At 46.6% G+C, this 23978-nt stretch overlaps 1 protein-coding gene across 6 annotated transcripts in view; it reads right to left on the bottom strand.

Moving 5' to 3' along the window:
- The window catches only part of FGGY (FGGY carbohydrate kinase domain containing), a 356370-nt gene that overhangs the window by 60289 nt on the left and 272103 nt on the right, over window positions 1-23978 (bottom strand). For all 6 annotated transcript variants that reach the window (XR_011850140.1, XM_072126729.1, XM_072126726.1 and 3 more), the window contains 2 exons: window positions 17998-18126; window positions 13223-13326 (listed from right to left, as the gene is read on the bottom strand). Coding sequence is in view for 5 of the 6 variants with exons in the window: in XM_072126729.1 (XP_071982830.1) it covers window positions 13223-13326; window positions 17998-18126 (233 nt within the window). In the remaining variant the exon portion in view is untranslated. The remainder of the gene's footprint in view (window positions 1-13222; window positions 13327-17997; window positions 18127-23978) is intronic.

The following is a 23978-nucleotide window of genomic DNA, read 5'->3' as shown; positions in this document are numbered from 1 at the left end:
AATCCTGGAATACAAAGTAAAATATCACAGTCCTGCTGCTACTAACAACATACACAAAGATCTGATTACTCATCTCTCCAGGGACAATACATAATTCTGGCTGCAGAGAACAGAGAGCACAGCAGTGTGAGGACACATCCCCAGTGCACCTGGAGAAGCTATAATTCTGGAGTATAAATCCATATTTCACAATCTCGCTGCTACTCACAATATTCACAAAGGATCACACCTACTGACATATTCCTTTGAAGGAATCTCAAAGTTAGAATAGGGGGTCTCTCTGCCATTCAGGACCCTCATCTATTGGACAGAATTGTGATTATCACTTTCTCACTGATTTCCCTGTAGAGTGCAATATTTTACTTTCCCTGTGGAGGCGCTGTAGGCAAAATTATGACAATGTTGGGATTCTACAAAGCAGAATGCACTCAGATGTGTGAGACTTGGCCACAGTGTAGGGGCTCTCTGTTATTTTGGGGGTCCTGCTCCAGTCCCATAGCTTATCCTCCGGTTTATGTTATTGAAATTCCTCCTAATGATTTCTCTCAGGAGCCAAAACCACAAAAATCGCAAAGTGAGACTTTTCTCACAGCTCCGCTGCCAACCCCTTCCCTTTCCCAGGAGTCACACAAAGGTGCTTCTGTATGCGAAATGTGGAACCTGCTGTACCTGATGACTGGAGAACGCTCTGACACCAACCTGACCACAGACGCCACCACTACAGGGAACATCACAGACCCTGGGAAATAACAACTAACTGCCCCAAATAATATAAGTAATGTCATGTATGTACACAGGGACTGCAGCAGCAGCAGAATAGTGAGTGCAGCTCTGGAGTATAATACAGGATGTAACTCAGGATCAGTACAGGATCAGTACAGGATAAGTAATGTCATGTATTTACACAGTGACTGCACCAGCAGCAGAATAGTGAGTGCATCTCTGGTGTATAATACAGGATGTAACTCAGGATCAGTACAGGATAAGTAATGTCATGTATGTACGCAGTGACTACACCAGCAGCAGAATAGTGAGTGCAGCTCTGGGGTATAATACAGGATGTAACTCAGGATCAGTACAGGATAAGTAATGTCATGTATGTACACAGTGATTGCACCAGCAGCAGAATAGTGAGTGCAGCTCTGGGGTATAATACAGGATGTAACTCAGTATCAGTACAGGATAAGTAATGCCATGTATGTACACAGTGACTGCACCAGCAGCAGAATAGTGAGTGCAGCTCTGGGGTATAATACAGGATGTAACTCAGTATCAGTACAGGATAAGTAATGTCATGTATGTACACAGTGACTGCACCAGCAGCAGAATAGTTCGTGCTGGATCATTCTGCTGTGAACTGCTGACGGGTGTGGTTGTCTGTGACTGAGCTCCTGCACCACCTGGTGGAAGACCAATCCACCCAGGCCTGCTCTCTCCTCCCCAGGGAGGGAGTAGGTTTCTGGGATGAGTGAGCCAGGAAAATCCCAGGCTTCTGCCTCCCGGACCAGGCCGGCGGGGGGCAGGAGAAGCCAGTTGCCGGCCAAAGCGGAGGGGGTAAGAAGATCTGCCCGGAGCCAAGGACGCAGCGATGTGACCTCGGCTGCCACCCCCAAGACCCAGGGAAGCTGCAAGGTCTCCAGATCACAGAAGATCAAGGCAAGTAACATCAGCCTGAGTGCTCCTCCTGGAAAGCTGAGTGACTGTGCGGGAAAGCTGGGTGGTTCAGCTGAAAAGCTGGGTGCTCACGGAGGTGTGCAAAAGGCATGGGGTGATCTTAAGGCCCGGGAGTCTGCTACCATCTATGGCTCCCGGATTGCTGAGCACCTCCGTGAGTACGAGGAAGCTGGAAAAGCGCTGAGGAGGCTCCAGGAGGAGATAAGGGAGACCTTGGCCCTAGCGGGGGTGGCTACGCAGAGAAAGAAAAAGTCTGATCTTCTTACCACCATAGACAGACTAAAAGCCGAGGTCACCGCTCTGCAGGAGAAGCGTCATCTTATCCGCGAGCACAGCGGTCCGTTCCGCGAAAAGTTGGAAAACGACGCCCGGTTTGAGGAAATGCGCCAGGAGCAGCTGAGAAAGCAAACGGGGCTTGAGATCCAGGCGGATGATGGCGATGATGAGGAGGATGAGGAAGACCAGCCGTGTCCGTCTGGTGGCCTGCGCCAACACCAGCAGGCCTCGCACGACAGGCTGCCTGCAGAGCAAGCGCCATTACCATCAGGCTGCGGCTCTGCCAACCTGGAGGAGGAAAGTGATGACAGCGGCCAGGGGGGGGCGCTAATGGCTCAGATCCGTCAGCTTGAGTCCCCAGTTCACCTCCAGAACTTTTCCTTCGGCGATGATATGCCAGATGACGACCTAAAGAGAAAGAAGAGAGCCAGGAAGACCAAGGCGTCTCAGGAGGTGAATCTGGTGTTTCGTCCCCTCCCTGTTCCCTCCGGGCGGGCAGCAGTGCCAGCCTGTCGTGTAGGCCCCGTTGCCCAGCCCAGCACGAATCCTGCAGTGGACTCGGTGCCAGGGTGCGGGGAGAGTGCAAAGCCACGTTCCATCATGGCGCAGAGCACCAGCCTTGTTTGTAGTAGCAAGGATGGTGCAGGGAAGGCATCGGCTGAAAGGCCGGACAGTGAGGGCGATCCAGCAGGTCCTGGTACTGTGCGCTGCCCCCCAGTGGGAGGGGGGGGTGGCCCGGTGCCAGGGACGGTGGCTCCTGTGGCCCCTAGCGCTGTGGCTGCATCTAGCTCCGGTGAGCAGCGGCAGTGTGATGGGGCTGCTGGGGCTTGTGGTGCGGCGCCTCCCAAGCGCCCTGTGCAGCCTGCGGGAAAGGGCGCAGGAAAGGTTTTATTTTGTATTGGCTCATCTGACCCTGGAGATGGCACAAAGAGACTGTCCGGAGTAAATAAAGACAGGAGGCCTCTTTCATCCAGCGAGCAGCGATGCTCCAACCTTAAAAAAACTGTGGGACAACAAGGGGTTAATGCCAATGAGGCAGAGGGCACAAGTAAGATCGGGGTTGGAGCTGCCTCTTCTCAGGCTGAATCAGCTATGGAGGTGGCTCTACCCCCAGTGCCCAGTGACGCTGAGGCAACCCCAGGTCCTCCTGGCCCAGCTGGTGTGAGTGATGCAAGGAAGCGAGGGAAGCGAGGCAGTAATGTACATAGTGTGGTGAGTGTGGGAGTGGTGGATGGTGGTGAGGGGGTTAATCATGTGGTTTGTGCTGATCCATCTGCACCCCCAGTGGTGGCCGCTCCCATAAGGAGCTATGCGAGTGTCACCGCTGGGGCAAGTGGGGTTAACTCCTTGTCTCCTGGCTCTGGGAACAGCGTTTTGCAAAGGCGTCTTCTGGAGGCTCTCAGGAGAGGGGAAAAGTCAATCAATGTAGAGGGGAGAGAGGTTGATCTGTCCTTCTGGACAGAGAGGCATGGCCTGGCAGCCTTCCAAGAGAAAAGGGGGGGAGAGACTGTATGGTCTTTACCCACAACCGGGCCCGGAGCTTCCCGTAGGAATGTGGTTCGTCTTCGCTGGAGGGGCAGTGACGCATGCCCACCCAGGTCAAGGGTGGTGGAGCTCCTCCTGAAGATGAACTTCAGGGCTAGTGACATCTTTGCCCTGATACATCCTTATGGTACTCCGGAGTTCGATGTCAGCTTTGTCCGGCCGGAGGGCTTAGAGCTCTTCTGGTCGAATTATGAGCTGGCAAAGAACGAGCCTGGCTGGCGAGACTTTGCTGTGCAAGCAGTGTCTCGCCAAAACACAGTCAAGAAGGTGACCGTTTTGACCCGTAACGAGTCACTTTCTTGCATGGACATCATGACGTGGCTCAGTCGTTATGGTGAGGTTGTACAGGTACCTCAGAAAAACCGTGATGAATTTGGCATTTGGTCTGGGGCCTGGACCTTCATGATGAAGTTGAAGTGTTCAGGCGGCACAGTCGCCCACATTCCCTCTTCAGCCTTTCTTGGGCGGGACAGAATCCTGATTTTCTACCAGGGGCAGCCGAAGGTCTGTCACAGGTGCGGTGACCCCACACACTTTAGCGCCAGCTGCCAAGTGCAGAAGTGCGCTTTGTGTGGTGGGCTAGGTCATCTCGCTGCATCCTGTAAGGACATTAGGTGTAACCTGTGTGGTGAGCTCGGTCACCCTTTCAGCCGTTGTCCTCGCTCCTTTGCCAATGCGGTTGTGACCCCAGTGGAGGAGAGCCATGAGGTTGCTTCTGCTGGGGAAGGTACCAGCAGAGGTGGAGGAGCTGAGGGGCCTGTGAAGAAAAGCAAGAATAAGTCACCTTCTCAGTTGAGGCGGCTTGAAGCCAGACAAAAAGGGAGAGAACTGGGGAAGCCTCAGGTTGCTGGGGTGACCCTTGGTCCTTCCTCAGAGGCTGGTCATGCTACTGAGGCCCTGAGGGATGATGAGTTGGATGAGGAGGTCAGGAGGATGGAGCGCGAGAAAGGTGCCATGTCCTCCACGTCCTCCCATTATGAGAGTATGGATGAGGATAACAGGATTTGGCTAGAAAATAAGCGCAAGCAGAAAAAGAAAAAACGCGGCGTATCTAAGGTACCTAAGGAAGGGAAAACTTCCTCCCCTCTGGTTGAGCTTTCCAACCGGTTCCTCACCCTCGATGAGATCGCCTCCTCGGAAGGAGAGGCTGAGGGTGGGGTTTTGGAGGTGGCGGCGGAGCAGCCTGCAGGGGGCGCCGAGTCTCTATCCTCTGGGGATGCTGGGTCCTCAGAGTGGGAGACTGACTCAGAGTCAGGAGACAAGGACGAAGGAGAGGGTGGTCCGGGTGGGTCCTTGGGGGCCAGTAATAACATGGACACCTCAATTTCGTTAAAAAGAAGTTGCCCCAATTCTGAAGGGAAAAGGGAAAAGGCATCATCTTCAGAGGAGAGTCGGGGGAAGGGAAATAGTAAGAAAAAAGCCGTCTAACTCAATCACTCATGATGGCGGCACCCACTCCGTTGACGCTGGCGTCCATTAATGTCGCCAGCATTAAGTCTGATGCGGCTAGATTTGCGGCCTTTGATTTTCTCGGCCGTGTTGAAGCCGACATTTTATTTTTGCAGGAGACCAGGCTGCCAGATTTGGCGGCCGTGTTTAAAGCTAAGAGGGAATGGAGACACGGGCCTTCCTATTGGTCTCTTGCGGCCGAGCCGTATAGCGGAGTGGCGGTCCTTTTTACCGCGCCGGTAGAATGCCGACGAGTTATTGAGTTAGAAATGGGGAGGTGCCTGATCCTGGATGTCCTCATGAAGGGACAAGAACTGCGCCTAATTAACATCTATGGTCCCCAGTCCAAGTGGGACAGGAAGTGTCTCTTTATGAGGATCAAGCCCTACCTTTTTACAAGTCGGCAGGTGGTCTTTGGAGGGGACTTCAATGCTGTCACGAGGTCCCAGGATAGGGGAGGTTCCAGAGACAAGCTGACTTATGATAGCGTCGCTCTTAATAGCATAGCTAGTGAGGCTCGCCTGGTGGATGTCCACATCCGGCACACCCCAGGCCACGCGGGGTTCACCTATTATAGGGGTAGCTGCAGGTCTAGAATAGACAGGTTTTATTTAAAGGAGGAAGCCATTTCTTCAGCAGTGTCCGTTGTTGAGGTGGAGTTCTCCGACCACTGTCTAATTTTGTTTTCTCTGAATGTTACAGAGACCCCCCGGATGGGAAGAGGCTACTGGAAGCTCAATTCGTCTCTCCTGGAAGAAGCAGAGATAAGACAATCCTTTGAGGACTTTCTTCAGAGCCAGGTACCATTGCTGGGCCTTTGTAGCAGTAAGTCAGAGTGGTGGGAGATGCTCAAGAAAAGGGTGGCGAGATTCTTCCGCCAGCTCTCGAGCCTCAGGAGCCTGGACAGGTACCGCCTGTATCAGGGCCTGAGGAGGAAACTCGAGCATCTCGTCTCGACTGGGGGTGGTCGTGAGGACATCTCCAGAGTGAAATCCTTGCTGAAGAGGTGTCAGTACGATAGACACGCATCTTTGGTTTTTGAGAGGGATTACGGGAAATACCGCTCGCCCGACCCTTACAGAAACTGCAAGATGTCAGTGAATGGTAAAGTTGTCACGGGACTGGTTGACAGTACGGGATCCCTGAAAAGGTCCAGATCAGGGATTCTGGAGGTCGTCAGATCCTTCTACTCGCACCTCTTGGGCAGGAAGGATCTAGATCGGGATGTGATGTCGGCTTTCCTGGCTGAAACTGTCCCTGAGCCAGGAGTAGACCCCTCTCTTGATGTTTTGACAGAGATGATCAGGGAAGAGGAAGTCAGCCTGGCGATTGAAGGGCTCGCCCTCAAGAAATCGCCAGGTCCGGATGGCTTAACATCTGAGTTCTATAAGACCTTTAAGGACGCCTTGGTTCCCCTCTTGACTGAGGTATTCAATGAGTGTCTTTCCTCGGGCGCTCTGCCGAAGTCAATGAGGAGGTCTGCCCTGATCATCCTGTCAAAGGGTAAGGACCGATCTCGTATTGAGAACTGGCGTCCCATAGCGCTTCTCAATACGGACAGAAAGGTTTTGGCAAAGGTGCTGTTTAATCGGCTGGTGCAGTTTGCGCCCCGGCTCCTTTCGGGGACCCAGCACTGCTCTTTTCCAGGCCGCAGTACATTTAGTGCTGTGCTTTGTGTTCGGGAGGCAGTGGAGCAGGGCAGGGCTGGTAACTGGAAGGGGTACTTGCTGTCCTTGGATCAGGCAAAAGCGTTTGATCGGGTTGACCACGAGTACCTCTGGTCTGTCCTTCTGAGGTATGGCCTGCCGGGGGAGTTTGTCAATTGGCTGAAAGTTTTGTATGCAGGGGCAGAGAGTTTCCCGCTTGTGAACGGTTGGATTGGCCGCTCTTTTGAGGTCGGGTCTGGTGTTCGCCAGGGTTGTCCTCTGAGCCCACTTTTATACGTGTTCGCGATTGACCCATTCCTTAGGAGGGTTGATCGTGGGCCGTTGGTGGGAGTCGGGATGGACCAGGCGGCACCGGAAGCCACTCTAAGGGTGGTAGCGTACGCTGATGATGTCACCGTTTTTGTGTCCTCGAGAGGGGAGGCGCAATGGGTGATGTCAGAGGTTGACCGCTACTCAGAGGCTTCTGGGTCCAAGATCAACCGGGATAAGTGTGAGAGTCTCTGGCTGGGAGAGGGGGATCCAGGCTTTGATCTCCCGGACACTCTTCCAGGGCCCCAAGACTCTGCCAAAGTTCTCGGCATCGAATTTGGCCAGGGGGATTACCCCATGCAAAACTGGGATGGCAGGCTTAAGATCGCCGCTCAGAGGGTGGACCAGTGGAAGGGTTGGTCTTTGACCCTCAGGGAAAGGGTGAACTTGATTAAAACTTACCTGCTCCCATTGCTGATATATCTGGGCAGTGTGTGCATGTTGCCAGAACCCCTCTGGACTCGGGTGTACAGTCTGTTCTTCCAGCTGTTATGGGGGAATAGGCTGAACCTAATCAAGAGGGAGGTTACTTACCGCACGAGGAGACAAGGAGGGTTGTGTATGGTCAACCCTGTGGTGTTCCTAGTGAATACCTTTCTTAAGATCAATGTAGCAAACCTCTGGAAAGAGAGGGCTCCTCCGTGGGTATACTCCTGCAGGGGATGGTTTCGGCCTTTCTTCCAGGAATGGGAGACAGGAGGGCGAGTGAAGGATCTCCGTACACCACATGGGCATCTTCCGGCTTACGCTACCCCGGTTCTGAAGGTGATTCGCCGGTGGGGTCTGGGAATGTGGGAGATCAGGACCATGTCGAGGAAACTCCTTGACAAAAGGGTTCTGTTGACCCATTTCCAGAAGCCTCTGGCCCTCAGGGATTGCCCAAGTCGGGATCTGGGGGTGGGTTTGAGTTTATTGAATTCCATCCGGATCCCCTTGAAGTTTTGGGACGTGACTTGGCGCTGCTTCCATGGAAAGCTGTGTGTGAGGGACAATCTGAATTGTAGGAGCTCTGAGGAAAGGGGTTGTCCCCGGGAGGAGTGCGGTGGTCTGCTGGAGAGCATGGACCACTTCCTGCTTCAGTGCCCCTTTAACACAGAGGTGTACAACCGGGTGGGCGCTTCCATCCATTGGCCCGGGTTGGCCGGTCTCTCCTATGCGGAGTGGGCCTATGGAGCATTCAGAGGCCTGGGTGGCCGGGACCGCTGCACGTTATTCCTAGTTAGTCTAGTGGTCAGGTACCACACGTGGAACGCACGGTGTTTAGTATCGACGCAGCGTAAAATCCTCCCGGTGGATGAGGTGGTTAGGAACATTCTGGGTGACCTGGTGAAGGTGCGCTCTCTGGAGTATATGAGGCTGGGCACGGGGAGGGCCTCTCTCCTTTGGAGGGGGTTCTCCTTTAGTCTCCCTTAGTCTGTCATCTCCTCTCCTGGTGTTGGGCTGAAGCTGACACTGTAGATTTTTGTTTTGTATCTGAGGTTATAGAGATGTAGGGCTTGCAGGAGCCGAACCTGGGCTTTATGTGGTTGGTTTGTTATATGTTGATATGTTTAATGTGTTTGTATCTTGTGTACAGTGTGTATTTATGTAGTTATAGTTAATGTGTATATAGCTTGGTTGGTTTTGGGGTGTTGGTGTTAGGGTGTTAGGTTGGGAGGGGGGTGGACGGGATTTGGACAATATGATCCTGGGCACTGGTCTGGACTATATAGCGCGAACTTTGGACGTTAGACCAGTGTCTGGGTGGGAGGGTGATGGGCGTGGGATTTAGTTAGTTATATTTAATGTTTTTATTTCCTGTTTGTCTTTTTTTTTTTTGCTGTGTATTCTTTAGTTATTTATGGAAAAAAAAAAAAATTGTATAAAAAATAGAAAAAAAAAAAAAAAAAATTAGGTGGTGGGATTGGGTGAAGGTTTTGTTTTATAATGCTGATTGTGTGGTGTGTGTGTGTGGCTGGGCCAGGAGATTTTCATAAGTCTCTTTTAGTTTGTGTTATTGTTTTGTTTTGCCAGAAGTTATGGCTTTATTTATGTTTATTGTTGTAATGGTTTTCATTTTTATATATAAAATAAAAGATTTACAGGATGTAACTCAGGATCAGTACAGGATAAGTAATGTCATGTATGTACACAGTGACTGCACCAGCAGCAGAATAGTGAGTGCAGCTCTGGAGTATAATACAGGATGTAACTCAGGATCAGAACAGGATAAGTAATGTCATGTATGTACACAGTGACTGCACCAGCAGCAGAATAGTGAGTGCAGCTCTGGAGTATAATAAGGATGTAACTCAGGATCAGTACAGGATAAGTAATGTCATGTATGTACACAGTGATTGCACCAGCAGCAGAATAGTGAGTGCAGCTCTGGGGTATAATACAAGATGTAACTCAGGATCAGTACAGGATAAGTAATGTCATGTATGTACACAGTGATTGCACCAGCAGCAGAATAGTGAGTACAGCTCTGGGGTATAATACAGGATGTAACTCAGGATCAGTACAGGATAAGTAATGTCATGTATATACACAGTGACTGCACCAGCAGCAGAATAGTGAGTGCAGCTCTGGGGTATAATACAAGATGTAACTCAGGATCAGTACAGGATAAGTAATGTCATGTATGTACACAGTGATTGCACCAGCAGCAGAATAGTGAGTACAGCTCTGGGGTATAATACAGGATGTAACTCAGGATCAGTACAGGATAAGTAATGTCATGTATATACACAGTGACTGCACCAGCAGCAGAATAGTGAGTGCAGCTCTGGAGTATAATACAGGATGTAACTCAGGATCAGTACAGGATAAGTAATGTCATGTATGTACACAGTGACTGCACCAGCAGCAGAATAGTGAGTGCAGCTATGGGGTATAATACAGGATGTAACTCAGGATCAGTACAGGATAAGTAATGTCATGTATGTACACAGTGACTGCACCAGCAGCAGAATAGTGAGTGCAGCTATGGGGTATAATACAGGATGTAACTCAGGATCAGTACAGGATAAGTAATGTCATGTATGTACACAGTGACTGCACCAGCAGCAGAATAGTGAGTGCAGCTCTGGGGTATAATACAAGATGTAACTCAGGATCAGTACAGGGTAAGCTTTGCTCAGAAATGAAGAATAATAATAAACGCTTCCCATACTCTGTACATCGGAGCAGTATTATTATGTTACTAGGATCTCGTAGACTGTATTTTGGCTGAAAACCTCAATGATTAGTCCAACCCAAATATCTTTCTTCTTAATGTGTGCCACCCAGCTTTCCCCTGTAAGTGCTGGTGCCAGTCTTGGGTCTGCAACATATCTACTCCCCGGAGCAGTGACGCACCATATGGCGGTATAATGAGGGAGCTATAAGCCGGATGTGAATGTGCGGCTTCTATATGAGAATATAAACATCTCCCGGACATGGCAGATATTCCGTCCGCTCACACAGGGATCTTTTCATAGGGTGCGACCATCTGCAGGATCCGGAGACGTAACGTGAAATCTTTAGGATAAGTTACGGGTGATTAATACGATGCGCCATTCCCTGTACAAATAGTCGCTGGCTGTGAGCACTCGGTAGGACGTTCCACATGGCGGAACGCAAATCCCCGCAGACGCTCGCCACGCACGGACCCCTGGTAATTACAATTAGCGCGGACACGCTTAGGTGACTCTCAGTCATGTCTAGGAATCTGCTGCGGGACAATCCCGTCTTCATCACCGCACCGCGGCAAGACAAAATATACAGATACCCAGGAGGCGGCACCGCGCCCACCAGCCTCTGTCACACCCCAATGTACACATGGTGGCAACAATGTTTCTTTAAGGGGAAGTCCATGGTTACTCTTATTTTCTTACGTCTGCTATACAGACTTAAAGATTTGTAAGATCTCTGCTTGCTGTCAGTAACTGTGAAAATGAGCATAACTAAGGGACCGATGGGGGCAGGTTTGTTACAAATGTAAATTCCTTGACTGGAAGCAGAGATGTTATATTACAATTACAGATACAATAACACAATCCACACCTTCCCCTTTAAGTGGATGCGTCCTACGGGGCCACTAATGATTTTATCATCCTGGAAGCAGATTTTAACATGTTGTTAATCCTCAGGTAATGACAGACGGGAAGGATCAGCACCCGCTCCGCTGCCAGGACAGGCAGGGGGTGGGGAGGGCATCACTGTATGAGCTAAACCTATATCTGATCCTTGGAAAGCTGGGTGACATACATAATGCTAGGGAACTACTAGCTGCTGTTAATTACCCCGCAGGGGATAAAAATGGTTGGAACTCATCCATTTGTTGCACCTGGTACCTCATAGAGATTGATCATACAAAGCCGCACACTGGAGAGATGTGTAATCAGACCTTTGTGTATGCTGTTAGTAGCAGCAGGACTGTGATATATGGTTCTATATTCCAGGATTATAGTTTCTCCAAGTGCACTGAGGGTGTTTCCTCACCGAGGAAAATCTCAAAAAATTGCCCACCCCCTCGAGGTTATTGAAATATATACAATGCACCCTGGTTTTAGCATTAAACAGCCCCCACAAATTAAAAATATTCATTTATGTATGGATTGTAGTGTACGCTGCACTATCCCACTATGTTACCTTATACATTGTTCTCGCAGTACTCCCAGTACTGCCACCCAGTATATAGGTAGCCCCAGCCCACTGCTGCCCCCCACTATATAGATAGCCCCAGCCCACTGCGGCCCCTCCAGTATATAGATAGCCCCAGCCCACTGCGGTCCCCTAGTATATAGGTAGCCCCAGCTCACTGCGGTCCCCTAGTATATAGGTAGCCCCAGCTCACTGCTGCCCCCTAGTATGTAGGTAGCCCCAGCCCACTGCTGCCCCCCAGTATATAGATAGCCCCAGCCCACTGCGGTCCTCTAGTATATAGGTAGCCCCAGCCCACTGCTGCCCCCCAGTATATAGATAGCCCCAGCCCACTGCGGCCCCCTAGTATATAGGTAGCCCCAGCCCACTGCTGCCCCCTAGTATATAGGTAGCCCCAGCCCACTGCTGCCCCCTAGTATATAGGTAGCCCCAGCCCACTGCTGCCCCCTAGTATATAGGTAGCCCCAGCCCACTGCTGCCCCCCAGTATATAGGTAGCCCCAGCCCACTGCGGCCCCCCAGTATATAGGTAGCCCCAGCCCACTGCGGCCCCCCAGTATATAGGTAGCCCCAGCCCACTGCGGTCCCCTAGTATATAGGTAGCCCCAGCCCACTGCTGTCCCCTAGTATATAGGTAGCCCCAGCCCACTGCGGTCCCCTAGTATATAGGTAGCCCCAGCCCACTGCGGTCCCCTAGTATATAGGTAGCCCCAGCCCACTGCTGCCCCCCAGTATATAGATAGCCCCAGCCCATAGCGGCCCCCTATTATATAGGTAGCCCCAGCCCACTGCTGCCCCCCAGTATATAGGTAGCCTCAGCACAATACAGCATCTCTCCCAATATATAGGTAGCCCCAGCACACTGAAGTCTATATTCCCAGTATATAGGTATTCCCAGGACATTGCAGCCAAACCCACCAGTATATAGGTAGCCGAGAGGTGAGTAATTATTTTTTTTACTGGGGGCAGATTGAGATTCCCCTTTTGCCCACTACACCCCATGGAAGAAACGGGCTTAAATTATTGTGCTCTGTGTGCTGTGCGCAAGTTGTTAGGAAGTGCCCTTGAAGAGATGAGTAATCTTTAACATTTAATGTATGTTATTAGTAGAAGCAGGACTGTTATATATGGATATATATTCCAGGATTGTAGCTTCGCAAGTGCACTGGGGGGGGGGGGGGGGGTGGCTGTCCCTGCACTGGGCAGACCCATAGCATCTCCTTTCTGTTCTAAGTTACTACTGCAACTTTTAACACAGAGCAAGGTGTAGGGAGCAGCTGTATGCAGAGAGGTAAGTGCACAGCAGTGTGAGGATACACCTCTAGTGCACATGGAGAAGCTACAATCAGTTTGTCACAATCTTGCTGCTACTATCATACACCTAGAACTTGTGCAGCGTTTTATGGTTACTGCTGATACCTTCCCTTTAAGAATCCTGGTACTGGTCTGGTCTCTGATGTATCTGGACCCTGAGGTTGGGTTTTCACTAGAAGCCGCAGTTCTGAGGTTTTGCTGTGTCTGTGTCCTTCCTTGTCCCCGGCGGCTCAGGACAGCGGGCGTCACGCCCCATTTGTGTTCACACCCGTCCGCACAGACATAAACATCACATTTTGTAAACTGTGGAGATGTCTCTGCAGCGTCTTGTGAGAGGTGATCCGAGGACGCGGGGATACTGACCGCCATATGGCAGGAGGACGTTCCGCAGATCAGCGCCAGCCGGGACGTGATTGGCTCATCTTCACACGGCAGGTTGTATCCGCTCAGGTCGGCACCGATCACTCCTGATTGACAAGCACAAGGAGACGATCACATAAGAGACTCACAAAAAGTGAAAATAATCAAAAATATATAAAAATACAAATTTTAAGGGATTCTCCACCCAAAGCTGAAAATTGCCCGTACATCAGCAGATACAGAAGATGTGGGGGTTCAGTCACTCTATTTCCTCTTCTTATGGAGATATCGACATCTATATAACGGCCACATTGGTTGTTACGTTTCGTTGAGCGTTTAGTTGTTTGCGATTTGTGGTCAATGATAGTGATTAATATGGCGCACTTCCTGTTATCAGTTTTATAAATGATAATAACATCATTGTTAAAGGGGTGCTCCTGCTTTTTAATGTTTCCATTCAGAGTCAGTGACTCCTGTGGAGACCAGTCTGGACAATGCTCTGTGAGCTCAACTGCTCATCCATTGTAGCAAACTAGCAAGGAGATTTCTGCATCTGAACAGATGAGCAGCTGCATAGATCATGCTGTTAGTTTGCTACAATGTATCAGTCTAAAGTTCGTTGCCCATGAGCCCATAAATTTACACTTACAGGATTCCCAGGACGGATCCTCAAATCATTGGGCAGAACTCGCTTGTGGGCAACAGGCCTCTCACAGAGCATTGTCTGGATACAACAGTGAAGACTTCTCAGCAGAGAGCAGGTACTGTACTGTTTTGTTACTATGTATCAGTCTGAACAGGTTTGTTACAGTGTGTCAAGTCTTGAGCTCAACCTGTAAAGCTAAACACATTTTTTACATTTCCATTTTTGATACAACTGCATCCATTTCTTATATAAAGACGTGGACTAGATAGTGTCAAATTTACTAGAATGTCTCTAAAGCTCATAGAGCATTGTCCATATTACAAGTGTCCACATCTCGACTGCGAGCAGGACTGCAGGTTTGTTACAGTGTATCAGTCTTGAGTTCAAGCTGTAAAGCTCAAAGAGCATTGCCTAGACTTGGTACAATAGTATCCTCCCCTTACACTAGAGAAGTACCGTATGTAGGTTTGCTACAATGTATCAGTCCGTAGTCCAGGCTCTACAGCTCACAGAGCATTGTCCAGACTGGATCTATCCACATCTCAGCTAAGAACAGGACTATGTACAGGGTTGGGATGATGCCACACATGTTTTGAACTGTTTTTGGTCCGTTTTTAAGCAGTCCCTTTTTTGAAAACGCATCCGTTTTTGACCAGTTTTAATTAAGATAATTGGTAAAACCTGTCAAAAACGGATGCGTTTTCAAAAAACGCATGGATTTTTTTAACCGACTGCTTAAAAATGGACCAAAACGGGTTCAAAATGCCATGTGTGGCATCACCCTTAGATTGCTACATTGCTATCCACCTCCAGGACATTGTGGGGGTCTCACAGTTTGGACCCCACTGATCACAAACTTCTAGAATGTGCTACTGATATATCATCACTGCACAAGGTTTAGAGTATTTCCCTCTTCTACACTTTATCTGTAACACAGCCTCTTCCTCCTGCCGTGACCCCACCTGCACCCCTGTCCCCCTGGCCTCGTTGCTGACCCTCTGGTGACTGTAATTCCGTACAATGGCGCAGCGCGGTTAATGAGGCAGCTGTATAAGCAGGCGCTTTATAACCCCAATTAATATGGAGAAGCAGTTGTTTAACAGCTGTGGCCGAAAACCTGATTAACTGCGACACGAGCCCCAAAAAGCAGCTGCGAGGTGATTGTGCGCAGACTATGGGGCCAGTGTGTACCTGCCGCTGCACCGCGCTCGCCTCACGCATGTTATTGGAAAATGGTTGCAATTTAAGCATTTCCTGAGGCTGTCAGCACCTCCTCAGCCCGGCAGACCCCAGACTCAGCGAGGGTCCCACAGGGGAGAATTCATCTCACTACATTCCCAGCAATGTTATGGGACAGGAGTCTGGATGGAGGACTTCCCCGACATGAAACATTGTGCCGCAGAATTTTACATAATGCAGGGTTCGAAGTGTATCTAAGCCTGTAATGTGTGATACTGTCAACATCTGCTGAGCTGCTGTATCTAAATATATGATGTATAATAATAATTCTTTATTTATATAGTGCCTACAGATTACGCAGCGCTGCACAAAGCCAAATTGGTCCCTGTCCCCATTGGGCTCACAATCTAAACAACCTACTAGTATGTTTTGGAGTGTGGGAGGAAACCAGAGGACCTGGAGGAAACATACAAACTCTTTGCAGATGTTGACCTCGGTGGGACTCGAACCCAGAACTCCAGTGCTGCAAGGCAGAAGTGCTACCCACTCAGCCACCGTGCCCCCCATATACCTTATTGTAGCTATCTGCATCTAACCCTAACATGTGTGATACTGAGCCAAGGTATCTAAGTTTTAAATATGAGATACAATCTACTGAGCCAATGTATCCAGCAGTGGAACTAGCCCTGTACCCACAGTGAGGGGCCGCTCGGTGTCAGCAGATAATATGAGTGAATACCTGGCAAACTTGTATTACCTGCTGAAGCCTCCTCCGGGATCCTTCTTCCTCTGGAGCAGCATCCAGGCTTCACTGTACACAGATAGCCCCGCCCACTCTGCAGCTTCCTGTACAGTGTCTCCCCCTGTGTAATGCTGTTGTGTGCTGTAGTCAGAGGAGGGGGAGAGAGTGTGAAGGAGGAATCAGCAGCTGGAAAACACAGGCAGGACCCCGGGCCTCAGCCCCCCAGGTGACTTTCATGTGTCTCCAGCTACTTTATCCTATCAGTAATCCCCTTCACCTTTATCTGCTTCCTGGTAGGGAATGACCCCCTGTCTGTAACGCTGAAGAAGCAGGTGAATGTGTCAATGTGAATGTATGTAAAGCGTTATTGTAATTGTGCACTGGAGTCATTGTAGCGTCTTTAAGGCTGGGGTAGCATTTTGGTTTTCTTTGGATATGTTAAGCATATATACCAGTAAATTTACCAATGTAGATGCTGAACATCTATAAGTATGTGTATATAGACATACATAGGTGTCCATAGACATGTACGTGGAGACAAGCAAGGTGTACATACAGAAGAGGCAGATGCCCATGTATGGCATCTATCTGCGGCCTCCGCCGAACGTCACCTTGGGTGCTCCCTCAGTTATGTAACTCTCCTTCTATAGAGACACCTAGAACATCAGCAGCAGCCAATCACTGCCTCCTGCTAATGTTCACGCCTCCTCCCACTAACAGGGGGAGGAGCCGAACCAGAAGACGCATCTCACTGTATGAGAATATAGTATAGACGCAGAGTATGAGCATCCGATATAAACATACACTGTGGTTCACCACCGGCCTACGCAGTGGCATGACTAGAAGAGGCAGGGCCCCATAGTGGACTTCTGAATGGGGCCCCATTTACCACTTAAAAATATACATACACCATACATATGCACATACATACATGCACCCATGCATCATTTACACATACATAAAACATATACACATCACATATGCATACACATTTAGAGCATATACACATCACATATAGCATATTCACATGCAATACCCCAGTTGCCTGGGCCCCCTGACACTGTGGGCCCCATAGCTGCTATGGCTGCTACCCCTATAGTTATGCCCCTGGCCCCACGATTTGAGAATATGTTGGGAATCCTCCTAATGAATTACTCTAGTCTCTTGTAAGGGGGGCATTATACTATCTGGGCCACTAACAGGATGGGGTTACGGCACTAAATTAGATTTATTTGAGGTGTATCTGTATATTATATATTTGCACATCACAGAGTACAGTTTGGGGGACCCCCGCTAAAATAATACTATGCGGCCAAATCAACTCTAGTTACACCCCTGAATCTATATCAGATGATCATGTGTGATACTCTGCAGCAATATCTATGCTCACCGTTGTATCTAAGCCTAACAGGTGTGATACCGCCTGCTGTGTTTCTATATCTAGGACAATTATGAGTTGTCCTGCTGCGAATAAGCCTACAAGATGGGACACTGGGCTGTGTATCTAAGCCTATGGAGTGTGATACTGTCAGGTGTGTTGATGTATCTAAGTCTATTATATTTGACACTCCCCTATTTCCTATTTGATACATTGTGCATTTGTGCTGTTTATCTAAGTTAATTATATGGGATACTGCTCTGCTGGATCTAATCTCATCGTTTTAACGAGTCTGACACTCTCAGCTGAGCTGGTGTATCTAAGTTACCATGTGTGGTACGGTCTGCTGGGTACGTCCGAGTATCTAAGTCTACAATGATACAACATCTATCAGATAGGATGTCATGTATGGCCGACTTGGGATATTCTGTAGAAATGGGATATTCCTTGATAGACCCCATTGATTTGTTGAACACAGAAGACCCACCCCCGAGGAGTCCGGATGGGGAAAACCAGGGTCCTGCTTAAAACTTTGGCAAAGTTAAGCAGCTCAATGACTGCAATCTGCTCTTCAGTGGAGAATTATGACTTTTTAATTGTTATATTTATAATTTATTTTTTTAACCAAATATTACAAATAGAGCAGACCTTGTCCTTATATCGGATGCCCTGTGCCGTGATGTAGCAGTGCTGGCCCCGCGCTGTACATAGGGGGACACGTCCCCGTTCTCCTGACTTTCTGGCTGCATTTTATCACATCCTGACACATGAGGAACAGCAGTGATGACTTTGGAAAAGCTTTGTGTAATTTCCCATTTTTTGGCCACACTTACCGAGCCCCCCGGCATGAGCGTCAATGAGGGAAGCGGCCACAGCGATCCCCTCTGGAAGGCCAAGGTCACGGGCAGCCTGTGACGTGAGGTTACTCCCTACGGGGGCTCCTGGAGACACAACGTGGTTTCCTGGGCAGACGGAGAGAAAATAAGACGAGGTCAGGCTGATAACCAGAAATAAAGCAGATCCAAAAACTCACAAAACCAGTGCGCACTTCTCTCATTACCCTGAAGGGGGCGCTAAGAATCCTCCCATAGACATTGATGCATTGGTGCCGGCCCAGGAAGATCCATCATATCCCTCCTCACCATGGAGCACATTTACTAGAACTGGTGCATGAGGTGGTTGGGTGCAGTGTTTTACCTCTAAGCTCCTTAAAAAATGTGGTGTTTTTGGATTCCTCTGACTTCCTTGATCCCAGTGTCTCGGATTCTGGGAGATTCAAGACGTCTTTGTTTTACCTAGACAACCATTCACCTTAGTAGCTTCCTTGTAATACCACGTTCCTCCTGTAGGGGGTGCTATTGGGATGATGCTTAGTAGGCCACCCCTCCCTGGAGACCCTGGGGGCCGGACCAAAGGTGCAACCTGAATCTACTGGACCTCAATACAAAATCTATACCAGGCCCCCGACTATAGTGTCATTTATTGTACGGGTCTTTTTAAATGGGGTAATACATATCTTATGGTCGAAATGCAACCACATCCTTTGCCCCCTTTAAAGGGAACCTGTACCAAGGTTTTACCCCACTAAACTCCGACCCCACCCGGGTTGGGGATGAAATTTCCTTTCTAGAGTTCAATCTTTTATTTGAAATCTTACTCATTCACATACAAAAAAAAATCCCCCAAAGTCAGGCAAAAAAGACTTTTACACCTCATTTTCACATGAGATGAGTCAGGGTTAGAGGCTGCAGGGTTAATGTCACTTCAGAAGCCCCTATCAAGCTACTGGTGTCATATTAAAGTTAAGAATCTCATATTTCAGATCACATCAGGCTTGTGGTTCTGTGAGCTACAGAACGTGACATACAGGCAGTGAACTGGATCTTTACCTGCATTTCTAACTATGTCTTTAGCTGTCAGTATCTCCGGATCTGTAGCTCACAAAGTCATACGCCTGATGTGATCTGAAAGTTGAGATCCTTGGCTTTCATATGACACCAACAACATATTTCTTGGTGCCAGAGAATCATAGAAAGGGGTTTCTGAACACCCCTAGTCCCCCTCCCCCCATTGCCACGACCACTAAACTTGACTCTAATGAGTTGAGAAGAGTCATATTTGCCTGACATTTAAGAAGATTTTTAAAAGGTAAAAAGAATTAGATTTCATATAAAAGAGAGAATTCTAGAAAGGACATTTGATTCCTGACCTGAGGGGGATGGAACCTTCTGGTCATCTGATACAATGTGACAACATAAATGTAACTTAGTATCTTGTTTCCATCAACAATATCAATAAACAAGCACAAGCCTGTAATAAAGTCTGTAATAAAGTCTGTAATAAAGTCTGTAATAAAACGCTTACAAGACAATATAAAGCAATCAGCAGCTGGAATGCGCAGTGTGAACCTGGTCATGATTCTCTGCAGCGCATCTTATCACCTTCCCCTCCGGTCATCACATTCGGGGTAAAATCTACCAAATTGTTGAATAACTTTGTAATCACTTTGCTTCCTGCATCTCACCCTTGATCCTCTTGACCTCTTCATTCTGATCTTTCGGCTTCTTGTAACTTGGTCTACACAGAAATTATGACTCCAGTTGTGTGACGTAAGATTTGTATTTGTGGGGCACCTGAGGTAAGATAATGGGGTCACATGTCACCCCTGACCTGTGCAGATAGTGGGGTCATGGAAGCAGCAGCCAAGGGGCAGTGTAATCGCATTGGGGCTCATTTACTAATGGTCCGCAGACTGCACAAGCGTTGGATATTCCGTTTTCTGATTTGCGCCGCATTTCAAAGGGGATTGTGTCGCACGCGATCGGATTTTGTCGCAATCGTGCCGGCTTTCAAGCGTCACAAATCAGGGTGGCGGGCTGTCGGACGATCTGGCGGATTTGGACAAACCGTGAGATTTAACTTAAAAATTGTGTCGCAAGCCAGGCACTTACATGCACTGGGAGGAAGAACCTGATCGAGGAAGCGACACATTTAGGAAATCGGGCGCACGATCTAGGTGAATCTAAGTGAAGAGTTCATTATCGTCGGACATTCCGGATCGGGGATCGCGCAAGGGACGGGTAAGTAAATGTGCCCCATTGTCTTGCATTAGTCGAGGTGCAGGGCACATGGTGATCGCTGGTTCAGAGTTGTTGCCACGTTTCCACACAGATTCAGTGCTTGAGTCCAAAACTAACTAAACTAAGAACTGCTCCCAGGGATGGACATAGAGGTAGGTGGCTGGGAAGACGCCCCCAATCCTTAGGTTTAGGGGTCACTAGTTCTGAGCAGATGGGAGGTTTCTGTTATGGAAAATACATTGGGATCCACAATCTGTTATGGAGCAGTGCTGGATCAGTGAGTAAGAGCCTCTGTACCCCCTGCAGAGATACAAGAAGTCCGGTGTATAGACCTCGGCTGTAAGTAGCCCGGGGCTTATAAGGACAGCAGTCAGCAGGACCCTTTCTCCTTCAGTTGTGCCAAGCTCTAGGATGTGATGATGGGTGTTGCATATGGCGGGCGGCTGGACTGGATGCGGTTATTTGGTGTCTGCAGTCCTGGACACCCAGACATATACAAGAGGAGAAGGAAGCAGCAGCTGAAACATCATGGCGGAGAAATAATCTTTCCTTCCCCATAAAAAACAAATGTCATCTCAGCACTCAGCAGATCTGTGATGGATGAGGGTCCGGGTGTCTCAGGCGCGAGGGGGGGACCAGATGTTTTCACATAAATCATGGACACAGCTTGTGTTATATACAGTCAGGAGGGACATGAGGATACGGACTGATGTAACCTGCCTGCGGGGGCAATGATAGGGGGACCCCCCAACCTCAGGACTGCAGGGAGAAGAAACATCCGAAGGAGGGGCGATACAGATGGAGGGGATCATCATGGAATAGTAACGGACAAAAGATCACATTATCATCTACCTATCCCCTATCTATCTCCTATCTATCTATCATCTATCTATCTATCTATCTATCTATCTATCTATCTATCTATCTCCTATCTATCTATCTATCTATCTATCTATCTATCTATCTATCATCTATCTATCTATCTATATATCTATCTATCTATCTATCTCATATCTATCTCATATCTATCTATCTCATATCTATCTCATATCTATCTCATATCTATCTATCTATCTATCTCCTATCTATCTATCTATCTCATATCTATCTCCTATCTATCTCATATCTATCTATCTCATATCTATCTATCTCATATCTATCTATCTATCTATCTATCTATCTATCTATCTATCTATCTCATATCTATCTATCTATCTCATATCTATCTATCTATCTGATATCTATCTATCTATCTCCTATCTATCTATCTCCTATCTATCTATCTCATATCTATCTATCTATCTGATATATATCTATCTATCTCATATCTATCTATCTATCTATCTATCTCCTATCTATCTATCTATCTATCTATCTATCTATCTCCTATCTATCTATCTATCTCCTATCTATCTATCTATCTATCTCCTATCTATCATCTATCTCATATCTATCTATCTCCTATCTATCATCTATCTCATATCTATCTATCTATCTATCTATCTATCTATCTATCTCCTATCTATCTATCTATCTATCTATCTATCTATCTATCTATCTCCTATCTATCATCTATCTCATATCTATCATCTATCTCATATCTATCTCCTATCTATCTATCTATCTATCTCATATCTATCTATCTATCTCATATCTATCTCCTATCTATCTATCTATCTCCTATCTATCTATCTATCTCCTATCTATCTATCTATCTATCTATCTATCTCCTATCTATCATCTATCTCATATCTATCTATCTATCTATCTATCTATCTCATATCTATCTCATATCTATCTCCTATCTATCTCCTATCTATCTATCTATCTCCTATCTATCTATCTATCTATCTATCTCCTATCTATCTATCTATCTCCTATCTATCTCCTATCTATCTATCTATCTCCTATCTATCTATCTATCTATCTATCTCCTATCTATCTATCTATCTATCTATCTCCTATCTATCATCTATCTCATATCTATCTATCTCCTATCTATCATCTATCTCATATCTATCTATCTATCTATCTCATATCTATCTCATATCTATCTATCTCATATCTATCTATCTCCTATCTATCTATCTATCTATCTATCTCCTATCTATCTATCTATCTCCTATCTATCTATCTATCTCCTATCTATCTATCTATCTATCTATCTATCTATCTATCTATCTATCTATCTATCTATCTCCTATCTATCTATCTATCTATCTCCTATCTATCTCCTATCTATCTATCTATCTCCTATCTATCTATATATCTATCTATCTCCTATCTATCTATCTCCTATCTATCTATCTATCTATCTCCTATCTATCTATCTATCTATCTCCTATCTATCTATCTATCTATCTATCTATCTATCTATCTATCTATCTATCTATCTATCTATCTCCTATCTATCTATCTATCTATCTATCTATCTCATATCTATCTATCTATCTCCTATCTATCTATCTATCTCCTATCTATCTATCTATCTCCTATCTATCATCTATCTCATATCTATCTATCTCCTATCTATCATCTATCTCATATCTATCTATCTATCTATCTATCTATCTCATATCTATCTATCTCATATCTATCTATCTATCTCCTATCTATCTCCTATCTATCTATCTATCTCCTATCTATCTATCTATCTATCTATCTCCTATCTATCTATCTCCTATCTATCTATCTATCTATCTATCTATCTATCTATCTATCTATCTATCTATCTATCTCCTATCTATCTATCTATCTCATATCTATCTATCTATCTCCTATCTATCTATCTATCTATCTATCTATCTCCTATCTATCATCTATCTCCTATCTATCATCTATCTCATATCTATCATCTATCTCATATCTATCTCCTATCTATCTATCTATCTATCTATCTATCTATCTATCTATCTCATATCTATCTATCTATCTCATATCTATCTATCTCCTATCTATCTATCTATCTATCTATCTATCTATCTATCTATCTCATATCTATCTATCTATCTATCTATCTATCTCATATCTATCTATTTTCTATCTATCATCTATCTCATATCTATCTATCTATCTATCTCATATCTATCTCATATCTATCTATCTCATATCTATCTATCTCCTATCTATCTCCTATCTATCTATCTATCTCCTATCTATCTATCTATCTATCTATCTATCTATCTATCTATCTCCTATCTATCTATCTATCTATCTATCTCCTATCTATCTATCTATCTATCTCCTATCTATCTATCTATCTATCTATCTCCTATCTATCTATATATCTATCTATCTCCTATCTATCTCCTATCTATCTCCTATCTATCTATCTATCTATCTATCTATCTCCTATCTATCTATATATCTATCTATCTCCTATCTATCTCCTATCTATCTCCTATCTATCTATCTATCTATCTATCTATCTATCTATCTATCTATCTCATATCTATCTATCTATCTATCTATCTATCTCCTATCTATCTATCATCTATCTATCTATCTATCTATCTATCTATCTCCTATCTATCTATCTATCTATCTATCTATCTATCTATCATCTATCTATCTATCTATATATCTATCTATCTATCTATCTCATATCTATCTCATATCTATCTATCTCATATCTATCTCATATCTATCTCATATCTATCTATCTATCTATCTCCTATCTATCTATCTATCTATCTCATATCTATCTCCTATCTATCTCATATCTATCTATCTCA

The sequence above is a fragment of the Engystomops pustulosus genome, chromosome 10 (genome assembly GCF_040894005.1).
Source record: "Engystomops pustulosus chromosome 10, aEngPut4.maternal, whole genome shotgun sequence".
Lineage (NCBI taxonomy): Eukaryota > Metazoa > Chordata > Amphibia > Anura > Leptodactylidae > Engystomops > Engystomops pustulosus.
Note: the sequence above shows the minus strand (reverse complement) of the source record. Positions and strands in the feature narration are given on the sequence as shown.